General features: G+C 53.1%; 2 protein-coding genes across 2 annotated transcripts in view; both read left to right on the forward strand.

Moving 5' to 3' along the window:
* LOC141162712 (ATP-dependent RNA helicase DDX18-like) overlaps positions 1 to 1160 on the forward strand; it is a 38450-nt gene extending 37290 nt beyond the window's left edge. Inside the window, exon 14 of the mRNA XM_073649079.1 lies at positions 84 to 1160. Coding sequence (XP_073505180.1) covers positions 84 to 232 — 149 coding nt within the window. The 3' untranslated portion in view covers positions 233 to 1160. The remainder of the gene's footprint in view (positions 1 to 83) is intronic.
* Positions 1 to 12469, forward strand: part of LOC141161317 (kalirin-like) — a 621825-nt gene that overhangs the window by 91195 nt on the left and 518161 nt on the right. The window lies entirely within an intron of this gene.

The raw sequence follows: 12469 nt of genomic DNA on the forward strand, positions 1-12469 counted from the left end.
TGCCTGTGCCGCCGCGCTCCCCGTGCCGCCGGTTGGTGTCTGCTGGTTTTCCCGCTTCCTTTTCCTTTACTCCATATTCTCAGATGTTAACAGCAGCGGAGGGAAGAAGCTCCAGAAACGCGGCGGAGGTGGCGGATTCGGATACCAAAAGTCTAAAAATCTGCAGAAAGCCAAGATCTACAAGCATGTGAATAAGGGCGGCCGGAGCGATGGGCGGCAGTTCACACGCTGATCACAGCCCCGTCACCTCCTGTGTCCGCTGGGACTTGTACTGCAGCTGTGGTCAGGACTCGTACATCTCTCGGCTGATCTCCTGCGGCCCCCGTCACACAGCCGCGTTTCCAGGGTCCGGCTTTACACCAACAGAGGAATGTCTCACTTGTGCTCGGCCATGGGGGGAGGTGGGAGGGGGTTAATTCACAGGATGAAGTCTCTGCTCATCTGTACGGCAGAGGATCCAGAATCCCGCAGTCATGTGACCGGTCAGTCGGACCTCGCAGTATGGGGGGTGTCGTGTGTAATAGTTGTGTTGTCACCTCAGGTGCAGGGGAGGTCGGGGATTTTTGTGTCGTTTTCAATCCTGACCAGTCGCTGATCTTTCTAAGGCCAGGCTTTCCCAGACCTACACCCAAGAAAGACATTCCTGTCGCACATAAAGGAGTTATCATATGTTTAAATTGCTTTAGTTACAAAAAGCAAGTAAATGGCAACTGTGGTTCTTTTCCTGCAGAGAGCTTTTATCTTGCATAGTCCACAGCTGGTTTCCATGGAACTCTGCCTCTAGTGCCAGCAGTTACATTCCAGGACGGGTTAACTCCTAACCTCCCAGCCCGCTCTCTCCAGTCACCAATTAATTTCTATATAGCCCTTATTTGCTCTCCCCCCTTTAGCTCCTGCCCAGCTGCTGTTATCAGTCCTGTAGAATCACAATGGCATGTGACCCTGCATCACCACCCGATCCTCATGCCCCTGCTCTGACTGTCCGAGCCCTGCGCTTGTTCAAATGCCGTTATTTTTATATTCAGATACAGTGATAGCAGTGTATGTGTAGAACAAACCACAGAGCTGAATGTTACAGCTAAGGAAAAGCAACTATTGAAAGGGAATATTGCAATTTTTATATTAGATAATCAATTATTCTTAATACAAAATTAAAAGTTTGTTGACATTAATTTATTAATATTGTGGGCACTGGGGACGGCCATTTTAATTTGCTGGAGGTTGTCCACTACTTTTACATCAATGTCTGATCGGCCGGGAACCTGTCCCACGCCGATTAGCTTTTATCGGTGGCTGCCGGCCGAAAGAATTTGCTTGCGGAGCTGGCCGTCTACTTGTAGTGGCTGCTGCAGGGTCCTACACATCCGCCTCCTATTGATTACCTGTAGTGGCCGAGGCTCAGCCCTGCGCATCCGCTTCCTATTGATTACCTGTAGTGGCCGAGGCTCAGCGCTGCGCATCCGCTTCCTATTGATTGCCTGTAGTGGCCGAGGCTCAGCCCTGCGCATCCGCCTCCTATTGATCACCTGTAGTGGCCAAGGCTCAGCCCTGCGCATCCGCTTCTTATTGATTACCTGTAGTGGCCGAGGCTCAGCGCTGCGCATCCGCTTCCTATTGATTACCTGTAGTGGCCGAGGCTCAGCCCTGCGCACCCGCTTCCTATTGATTGCCTGTAGTGGCCGAGGCTCAGCCCAGCGCACCCGCTTCCTATTGATTGCCTGTAGTGGCCAAGGCTCAGCCCTGCGCATCCGCTTCCTATTGATTACCTGTAGTGGCCGAGGCTCAGCGCTGCGCATCTGCTTCCTATTGATTACCTGTAGTGGCCAAGGCTCAGCCCTGCGCATCCGCCTCCTATTGATTACCTGTAGTGGCCGAGGCTCAGCCCTGTGCATCCGCTTCCTATTGATTAGCTGTAGTGGCCGAGGCTCAGCCTTGAGCATCCGCTTCCTATTGATTGCCTGTAGTGGCCAAGGCTCAGCCCTGCGCATCCGCTTCCTATTGATTACCTGTAGTGGCCGAGGCTCAGCCCTGCGCATCCGCCTCCTATTGATTACCTGTAGTGGCCGAGGCTCAGCCCTGCGCATCCGCTTCCTATTGATTAGCTGTAGTGGCCGAGGCTCAGCCTTGAGCATCCGCTTCCGATTGATTACCGGTAGTGGCCGAGGCTCAGCCCTGCGCATCCGTCTCCTATTGATTACCTGTAGTGGCCGAGGCTCAGCGCTGTGCATCCGCTTCCTATTGATTAGCTGTAGTGGCCGAGGCTCAGCCTTGAGCATCCGCTTCCTATTGATTGCCTGTAGTGGCCAAGGCTCAGCCCTGCGCATCCGCTTCCTATTGATTACCTGTAGTGGCCGAGGCTCAGCCCTGCGCATCCGCCTCCTATTGATTACCTGTAGTGGCCGAGGCTCAGCCCTGCGCATCCGCTTCCTATTGATTAGCTGTAGTGGCCGAGGCTCAGCCTTGAGCATCCGCTTCCGATTGATTACCGGTAGTGGCCGAGGCTCAGCCCTGCGCATCCGTCTCCTATTGATTACCTGTAGTGGCCGAGGCTCAGCGCTGCGCATCCGTCTCCTATTGATTACCTGTAGTGGCCGAGGCTCAGCCCTGAGCATCCGCTTCCTATTGATTACTGGTAGTGGCCGAGGCTCAGCGCTGCGCATCCGCTTCCTATTGATTACCTGTAGTGGCCGAGGCTCAACGCTGCGCATCCTCCTCCTATTGATTACCTGTAGTGGCCGAGGCTCAGCGCTGCGCATCCTCCTCCTATTGATTGCCTGTACTGGCCGAGGCTCAGCCCTGCGCATCCGCTTCCTATTGATTGCCTGTAGTGGCCGAGGCTCAGCCCTGCGCATCCGCTTCCTATTGATTAGCTGTAGTGGCCGAGGCTCAGCCCTGTGCATCCGCTTCCTATTGATTACCTGTAGTGGCCGAGGCTCAGCCCTGCGCATCCGCTTCCTATTGATTACCTGTAGTGGCCGAGGCTCAGCCCTGCGCATCCGCTTCCTATTGATTACCTGTAGTGGCCGAGGCTCAGCCCTGCGCATCCGCCTCCTATTGATTACCTGTAGTGGCCGAGGCTCAGCCCTGCGCATCCGCTTCCTATTGATTAGCTGTAGTGGCCGAGGCTCAGCCTTGAGCATCCGCTTCCGATTGATTACCGGTAGTGGCCGAGGCTCAGCCCTGCGCATCCGTCTCCTATTGATTACCTGTAGTGGCCGAGGCTCAGCGCTGTGCATCCGCTTCCTATTGATTAGCTGTAGTGGCCGAGGCTCAGCCTTGAGCATCCGCTTCCTATTGATTGCCTGTAGTGGCCAAGGCTCGGCCCTGCGCATCCGCTTCGTATTGATTACCTGTAGTGGCCGAGGCTCAGCCCTGCGCATCCGCCTCCTATTGATTACCTGTAGTGGCCGAGGCTCAGCCCTGCGCATCCGCTTCCTATTGATTAGCTGTAGTGGCCGAGGCTCAGCCTTGAGCATCCGCTTCCGATTGATTACCGGTAGTGGCCGAGGCTCAGCCCTGCGCATCCGTCTCCTATTGATTACCTGTAGTGGCCGAGGCTCAGCGCTGCGCATCCGCCTCCTATTGATTACCTGTAGTGGCCGAGGCTCAGCCCTGAGCATCCGCTTCCTATTGATTACTGGTAGTGGCCGAGGCTCAGCGCTGCGCATCCGCTTCCTATTGATTACCTGTAGTGGCCGAGGCTCAACGCTGCGCATCCTCCTCCTATTGATTACCTGTAGTGGCCGAGGCTCAACGCTGCGCATCCTCCTCCTATTGATTACCTGTAGTGGCCGAGGCTCAGCCCTGCGCATCCGCTTCCTATTGATTGCCTGTAGTGGCCGAGGCTCAGCCCTGCGCATCCGCTTCCTATTGATTGCCTGTAGTGGCCGAGGCTCAGCCCTGTGCATCCGCCTCCTATTGATTACCTGTAGTGGCCGAGGCTTAGTGCTGCGCATCCGCTTCCTATTGATTGCCTGTAGTGTCCGGGGCTCAGCCCTGCGCATCTCCTTCCTATTGATTGCCTGTAGTGGCCGAGGCTCAGCGCTGCGCATCCGCCTCCTATTGATTACCTGTAGTGGCCGAGGCTCAGTGCTGCGCATCCGCTTCCTATTGATTACCTGTAGTGGCCGAGGCTCAGTGCTGCGCATCCTCCTCCTATTGATTACCTGTAGTGGCCGAGGCTCAGCGCTGCGCATCCTCCTCCTATTGATTGCCTGTACTGGCCGAGGCTCAGCCCTGCGCATCCGCCTACTATTGATTACCTGTAGTGGCCGAGGCTCAGCCCTGCGCATCCGCCTCCTATTGATTACCTGTAGTGACCGAGGCTCAGCGCTGTGCATCCGTCTCCTATTGATTACCTGTAGTGGCCGAGGCGCTGCACATCCGCTTCCTATTGATTAGAAGGGGCAGTTTAAGCCTCGGCCACTACAGGTAATCAGTAGGAGACGGATGCGCAGGGCTGAGCCTCGGCCACTACAGGTAATCAATAGGAGACTGATGCGCAGCGCTGAGCCTCGGCCACTACAGGTAATCAATAGGAGGCGGATGCGCAGGGCTGAGCCTCGGCCACTACAGGTAATCAATAGGAGACGGATGCACAGCGCTGAGCCTCGGCCACTAGAGGTAATCAATAGGAGACGGATGCGCAGGGCTGAGCCTCGGCCACTACAGGCAATCAGTAGGAAGCGGATGCGCAGGGCTGAGCCTCGGCCACTACAGGTAATCAATAGGAGACGGATGCGCAGGGCTGAGCCTCGGCCACTACAGGCAATCAGTAGGAAGCGGATGCGCAGGGCTGAGCCTCGGCCACTACAGGTAATCAATAGGAGACGGATGTGCAGGGCTGAGCCTCGGCCACTACAGGCAATCAGTAGGAAGCGGATGTGCAGCGCTGAGCCTCGGCCACTACAGGTAATCAATAGGAGACGGATGCGCAGCGCTGAGCCTCGGCCACTACAGGTAATCAATAGGAGGCGGATGCGCAGGGCTGAGCCTCGGCCACTACAGGTTGACGGCCAGTTCTGCAAGTAAGTGTTTCTGGCCGGGACCCGTCCGATCAGACTTGGATGCCCCACACTCAATGTAATAGTAATGTCTTTGTGTCTGAGTCCCACACTTATGGTGGATAGAGGGGACTGTGGTCGGTGTCTCCTGCATCTCCTACATTGCGGCTGCTTCCCGCAGTGACCAGATGTGCTCTCTGGGCTGTCCGGTCAGCGGTGGGAGAGCCAAGCACCATTTTGTTGTAGTCTAGAGCTGAGCTCCGACTTTCCATTTCCCCATCACCCACATTCAGTGTTTGGCAGGGGCGGCCGGTCCAGGGCAGGGGCCTGGTATTGTATTACTACTGTCACCACAGGGGTCAGAGCATTCACCACGCTGCTGTGCTCTGCACACTGACTCCGCTCTGCTACGGCATCTTGTGAAAGTATTCACCCCCTGGGCTTTTTCCCTATTTTGTTACATTACGACCTGTGTGTAAATATTCCTGTAATCTGATGTGTGTGATCCATCAGCTCTAAGTAATCTAAGCCGGTGCAGTGAGGAAATATCTGCAGAAATTACATTCATGGGATCAAAGAACTAAAAATTAGTATGTGCAGATGTATTCACCCCTTTTGTGATGAAGGGAATTGCTTGCACCAGAAATTTTTAGGTGCTTCATAAGTCCCATGCTTAGGGACAGGAAGTCCACCAGTGTACAATCTAATGTCACACGTCTGTCAGTATATACATTTTCTGAAAGGCCTCAGAGGCTGCAACACGGTTAACAAGAGGCACCACAAACCAAACACCATGAAGACCAAGGAGATCTCCACCCACCACCATGAAGACCAAGGAGATCTCCACCCACCACCATGAAGACCAAGGAGATCTCCACCCACCACCATGAAGACCAAGGAGATCTCCACCCACCACCATGAAGACCAAGGAGATCTCCACCCACCACCATGAAGACCAAGGAGATCTTCACCCACCACCATGAAGACCAAGGAGATCTCCAAACAAGTCAGGGCCAGTTGTTGAGAAGTACAAGTCAGGGTTGGGTTATATAAAAAAAAAATCTCCCACTCTCTGATGATTCCCCGGGAGCACCATCGAATCCATTATCATCAAATGGAAAGAACACGGTACCACAACAAACCTGCCAAGAGAGGGCGCCCACCAAAACTCTCAGCCCGGGCAAGGAGGGTATTAATCAGAGAGGCTGCACAGAAGACCAAAGGTAACCCTGAAGGAGCTGCAGAGTTCTCAAGCAGAGACTGGAGTATCTTTCCGTACGACCACAATTAGCCGTACACGCTATAGAGGTGGCCTTTATGGAAGAGTGGCCAGAAAAAAGCCTTTACTTACAAAAATGATAAGGCTCATTTTGAGTTTGCCAATAAACGTGGGAGATTCCACAAATGTCAGAGAACAAAATTTAACTTTCTGACCATCTCGGTCAGTGTTTCTCAACTCCAGTCCTCAGGATCCCACAACAGATCATGTTTTCAGGATCTCCTTAGTATTGCACAGGTGAGAGAACTTCCATCACCTGTGCAATACTAAGGAAATCCTGAAAACGGGGTCCTGAGGACTGGAGTTGAGAAACACTGATCTAGGTAAACGCTATGTCGGGTGCAAAACCAACACAGCTCATTATCCCAAAAACACCATCCCCACAGTGAAACGTGGTGGCAGCATCATGCTGTGGGGATGTTTTTCAGCAGCAGGGACAAAGGTCTTAAGTCGAGGGGAGTTTGGATAGTACGAAATACAGGACTGTCCATACACTAAGCAGGAATAGAGGTACAGAGAAATATACATAGTGTGCATGTACACTAATGCCAGAAGCCTCATGTGAAGAGACTGAGTCTTCTGTGGGCATAATACTACACAGACAACACAGGCTGAGGGTTAAACAGTGTGGCAATAATTTATTGAACCACCAGTCCCAGCAAATACCCAAGATGATGCAAAATTACAGTCTCACCCTTTCGCTGGTCCGCCGGGAATAGAGCAACAGTGACTTTGGGACTTCCAGGGCCACATACCTCAACCAGTGGCCCCCCCGCTGTTGGCAGGCACCCACAGAGAGGAGGTAGCGGCAAGCTTAGGAGGTTGACAGTCCGTTGAGGTATGTGGCCAGGAGCCACGAAGATTGCACCCTGGTTTTCTCTGAACATATCCATGGATCCAGGTGACCGGATGGTCCCAATCTTGCTAACCCAAACATATCCATGGGACCAGATGACCGGAGGATCACAATCCTGGCTTTCCCCAAATGTCTCCATGGAACCAGGCAACTGGATGGTCCCAACCTGGCATCTCAGATAATATCCATGGAACCAGGTGAACGGAGGGTCTCAATCCTGGTTTCCCCAAATGTCTCCATAGGGTCAGTGATTGTTAATGGAGCAGATCTGTATCCTTCCAGCCAAGGCAGTGTGCCCTTAGGCTGGCATCCTGTAGAATCCAAATCTGTGTCCCTCAAGTTGGAGCCATGCTACCAAGCTGCTTTCCTGAAGAGGCTCTCTGATACTCTTAGCAGCACAAAAGAAATCCCTGTTTATTAGTGTTGAGCGAGCATGCTCGACACTGCTCGGTACTCGCCTGAGCATCTCACTACGCGGGATGTTCGGCGAGCACCGAGCATTTCTGGGTTACTCGGGCGGGAGCTCGGGTCTCCGCCCTGCACGTTTGGCGCTCTTTACAGAGCCAATGAACATGCAGGGATTGCCAGCCAGTCACTGTAATGCTGCAGCCATGTTGGTTGTGGGCATTACAGTGATTGGCTGGCCGCACAGCGTCACCTCGAGTATTTAAAACCGGGCGCCGCCATCTTGGACACAGTCGCTCCGGATCAGACAGTGTAGAGACAGCGCTGCTGAGTTAGGGAGAGATATATCCTGCAAAATAGGTAGTGTAGGGTCTGTAAAGGCTGCCAGATCAAACAGTCCTTCTCAGGACTAATATCCATCCCAGATACCAGGCAGGCAGGCTGTATCGGAGACACAGTGGTTATACCAGCAAACGCTGCATTACAGTCCTGTGTGCTCCTGTTGGTCAAATTGCTGGACTTATCCCCCGGTCTCAGGGGCCAGGAAAAATCCTTTTTTTTCATCTAAATCCTCTTTTTTTCTCCTCAGTCAGACTGTACAAATACCCGTCTTATTAACCTTTTGGTATTCTCTCACCCCCCCCAAAAAAAAAAAAAAAAAATTGAGTGTGTCTGTGACTGTTCAGACACAAATATATCTGTTTAAAAGAGTCTGGTGTAGGCCAGAGAACTAGAACTGTGGTTTTCCTCTTCCACGGTTCTAATCTACTTCTTATTACCCTTTTGCCATTGATAGTGCGAGTGTAAGCTATTTTACTTCATTTACAATGGGCAAGGCGCGTGGCAAGGGACGTGGAACTAGACGTTCTGGTGATGGTGCGTGTAGAGGACGGGGCCGTGGCCAAGGTGAAAATGTGTCACAACCAACAGCCACATCTTCTCGCTCCCACTTCTTGACCGAATTACTAGGGAAGCACACTACAACACCAGTATTGAGAACTGATCAGTGTGAACAGGTTATTAATTGGATATAAGATAATACTTCCAGTCACCTGGGCACCACCATCTCCGGTCTGTCTTCCACACGGTCAAGTGTTAGTAGCCATGAGTCTCGACCGCATACTCCTCCTCACCCTGATGCTCCTTCCTCCCACCAGGCCAAGTGTCGTCAGACAGCAACTGATCCCACACCTGGACACTCTGAAGAGCTGTTCACTGGTCCATTTCCATATTTGTGCCCCTCGCCTGATACGCTTGAAGTGGTGGAAGAGGAGATCCCATGTAGCGATGGCCAAATATTTGAACAGCCACGGCCACAGGAAGTCGACGCTGGCAATTTGTCACAAGAGGTGGACGATGACGAGACACAATTGCCAGAAAGTGAGGAGGATCGTGGTGCGCAAGTGGAAGAGGAGGAGGTGGTGGATGATTTAGTATCTGACCCAACGTGGCAGGAAGACACGCAGAGCGAGGCCAGCAGCACACAGGGGGAGGGAGGCAGAGTACCCCAACAGGCAGGAAGAAGCAGTGTGGTGGCCACACACAGAAGGAGGGCAACCGTTCCCCGTAACACCAACACGAGGGACGTTGCCAGTACAAGCGGTAGGTCTTCCAGAGTCTGGAATTTTTTTAAAGACTCTGCTGATAACCCCAAAAAGGCCATATGTTCCACCTGCCATGCCAGCATCAGCAGGGGTGGCAAAAGGACCAGTCTGACCACCATCAGCATGATCAGGCACATGGCAGCAAAGCACACGACTTTGTGGGCCGAACCCCAGAGTCCACGACCAGTGTCAGCGGGTGTCACCACTGCTTCTTCCACTGTTGTGCATGCAATAGAACCCCCTGTTGTGTGTGCAAGGCAATCCTCTGTCCATACTGCATGTTACGATGCCCCCTCCTCTCAGTCTTCACTTGTTATGGCAGTTTCTCAAGAAACAGGATCAACGTCCACGTCCCACTGCAGCGTTCAATTGTCCATATCCCAGACCTTTGAACGAAAGCGCAAATTCGCAGCCAACGCCCCACAGGCCACAGTCCTAAATTCGCACATTTCACGACTGCTTGCGTTGGAAATGCTGCCTTTTAGGCTGGTGGAGACGGAATCCTTCCGCAACCTTATGGCGGTGGCCGTCCCTCGGTACTCGGTCCCCAGCCGACACTATTTTGCCTGGTGTGCCATCCCCGCACTACACAAGCACGTGTCCCAAAACATCTGCCATGCCCTCAACAATGCAGTTACTGGGAGAGTCCACCTGACAACGGACACGTGGACAAGTGCTTGTGGCCAGGGACGGTACATCTCCCTGACGGCACACTGGGTAAACATAGTGGAAGCCGGGACCCAGTCGGACCTTGGGACGGAACACATCCTCCCCACACCGAGGATTGCGGGCCCTATGTCAGTCAGAGTTGCCCCCACAGTGTACAGCTCCTGCGCATCATCCTCCTCCTCCTCCTCATGTTCAGCCTCCATCTCAGATATCACCACATCAGTTACAAGCTGGAAGCATTGCAGTACTGCCTCAGCCAAGCGGCAACAGGCTGTGCTGAAACTCGTAAGCTTAGGTGATAAACCTCACACTGCTTGTGACTTGTGGACAGCTGTGAAAGAGCAGGCAGATCTGTGGCTGAGACCGCTGAACCAACATCCAGGCATGGTCGTGTGTGACAATGGCCGTAACCTGGTGGCGGCTCTGAGGCGAGATCTCACACGTACCATGCCTGGCTCATGTGCTTAACCTCGTGGTTCAGCGATTTCTTAAATCGTACCCCGAGTTGCCAGATCTGCTCGTCAAAGTACGCCGCCTGTCAGCTCATTTTCGCAAGTAGGCTATAGCTTCCTCCGCCCTTGCTGTGTTGCAGCAGCGTTTGCAGCTTCCGGCACACCGACTGGTGTGTGATGTCCCCACACGTTGGAACTCTACCCTCCACATGTTGCAAAGGATTTGTGAGCAGAAGAGAGCAGTTGTGTAGTACCAGCTGCAACAAGGCCGTCGATATGCAGGTCAGACTCCACACATAAGACCTCAGGAGTGGACCTGGATGTCTGACATATGTACCATCTTGACAAACTTTGAGTAGTCCATCAAGATGGTGAGTGGCAATGATGCCATCATTAGCGTCAGCATCCCACTTGTCTGTCTTTTGCAACGCTCTCTGCAGAGAATTAAAGAGGAGGCATTGCAGCCAGAGTATGAAGAGATGGATCAAGAAGCCGTAGCGGGCAATTACACACAGCCCAGCCTCATCTCATCCCAATGTGCATTGGGGGACAATGAGGAGGAGGAGGAAGAACAGGAGCTGGTATCATGCGCTGTAGACTGTAGTACCTGCACAAATGTCATACCGTCGGTTCAGCGTGGGTGGCCTGAGGACAGGGGGGAGGAGGAGGAGGAGAGCATGGTCAGTCGTCATCTTGGTGAGGGCACAGAAGTCTTGCCCGTTACCAGTCTGGCACGCATGGCTGACGTTATGTTACACTGCCTTAATGGTGACCCTCGCGTTGGGTGACAGTCATTACTGGTTGGTGACACTTTTAGACCCACGCTACAAGGAGAACTTTCACTCTCTTATTCCTGAGGTGGAGAGGTCTACAAAAATGGGCCAGTACCAGAAAGCCCTTGCTGCAGAACTGTTAAAAAAATTCCCATCTGAACACGCTAGCGGCAGAGGTCACAGTTCGTTGCCCAACCAAGGAGTACATGCGAGAGAGACACAACTCCAATCCAGCAGAGGCAGGGGAACACTGTCAACGTTCTGGGACAGTTTTCTGAGACCCGCCCAGCTTACAGGCCCTGAGGCGCGGGGTGCTCTCACAAGGAGTGGAAAGTTTCAAAAGATAGTGAGGAAGTACCTTGCCTACCGTACCAGCGTCCTCCGTGATTCCTCTGTGCCTTTTAATTATTGGGTATCCAAGCTTTAACGGGAGTCATAGAACTGGGATAGTAGCAGGAAAACATCCAGCAATCCTCTGAGGAGGTAGGATATGCGCCAAAGCGCTGACCACCTCAGGCCTAGCCGCTACTACATACATGCGCTTGCATTCCAAGGAACAGAAAGCTAAGGAGATGGATGGCCTCATGATCATGAATAATTTACTCGTTGTGTAGGAGGCCGACCACTGCTGCTGTCTACCTTCTGAACTTTGTGTTGAAGCCTGATTGACCCAGGACCCGCAGTCCTCTATGTCTGGAGGACGTGTTGCATCCCAGTGTCCAACTGTGTCCCGGCTTCCACAATATTAACCCAGTGTGAAGGCGTCAGTGACATGGACCATCCTTGGCCACATTCACTGGTCCACGTGTTTGTGGTTAGGCTGTCCTTCCCACTAAATGCACTGGGGAGGGCACGGGTAATGTTTTGGTATGCGCGCTTGTGTATAAGGCGCACCGGGACAAATAGGGGCGGCTGGGGACGAGTATGGACACCCGGCCGCCCCCTGTTGGCTGAGGACCGAGTGTGGACACGGGGTGGCTGGGGTCTGAGTATGGATACCAGGCCCCCGACACAGCCATGACATGGTGGCCAGATTCCGCCTCCACAAGCCTAAAAGGCCTCATTTCAAGTGCAAGCAAGCTAGCAGTATGGTATTGCAGTCTGGGGGTGGGTGGGTGGCAGGCTGCACACTTACACTTGCATTCCAAGAAAACAAAGCAGATGCTAACTTCTATCATCATCATCATGCTCCTCACCTTGGCACTCTCAACTCCCCTGATGGAGAAGTCAGGGTCCACCGGAGGAGTCTGGTTCTCTGGTGGGCTCATCCAATGCTGCCCTAAAGCAGGCCGGGCTAAGAAAAGTATGGGGGAAGTTGACAGGAGAAATAGGGGCAGCTGGGGACTGAGTATAGAGAGACCTCGCCGCCGACGCAACCATGAGGTAGTGGCCAGCTTCGGCCTCCTCCAAACTAAAAGGCCCCATTTC

Source organism: Phyllobates terribilis, unplaced genomic scaffold (assembly GCF_046119375.1).
Source record: "Phyllobates terribilis strain yellow unplaced genomic scaffold, ASM4611937v1 Scaffold_9__5_contigs__length_417890890, whole genome shotgun sequence".
In the NCBI taxonomy this organism is placed as follows: domain Eukaryota; kingdom Metazoa; phylum Chordata; class Amphibia; order Anura; family Dendrobatidae; genus Phyllobates; species Phyllobates terribilis.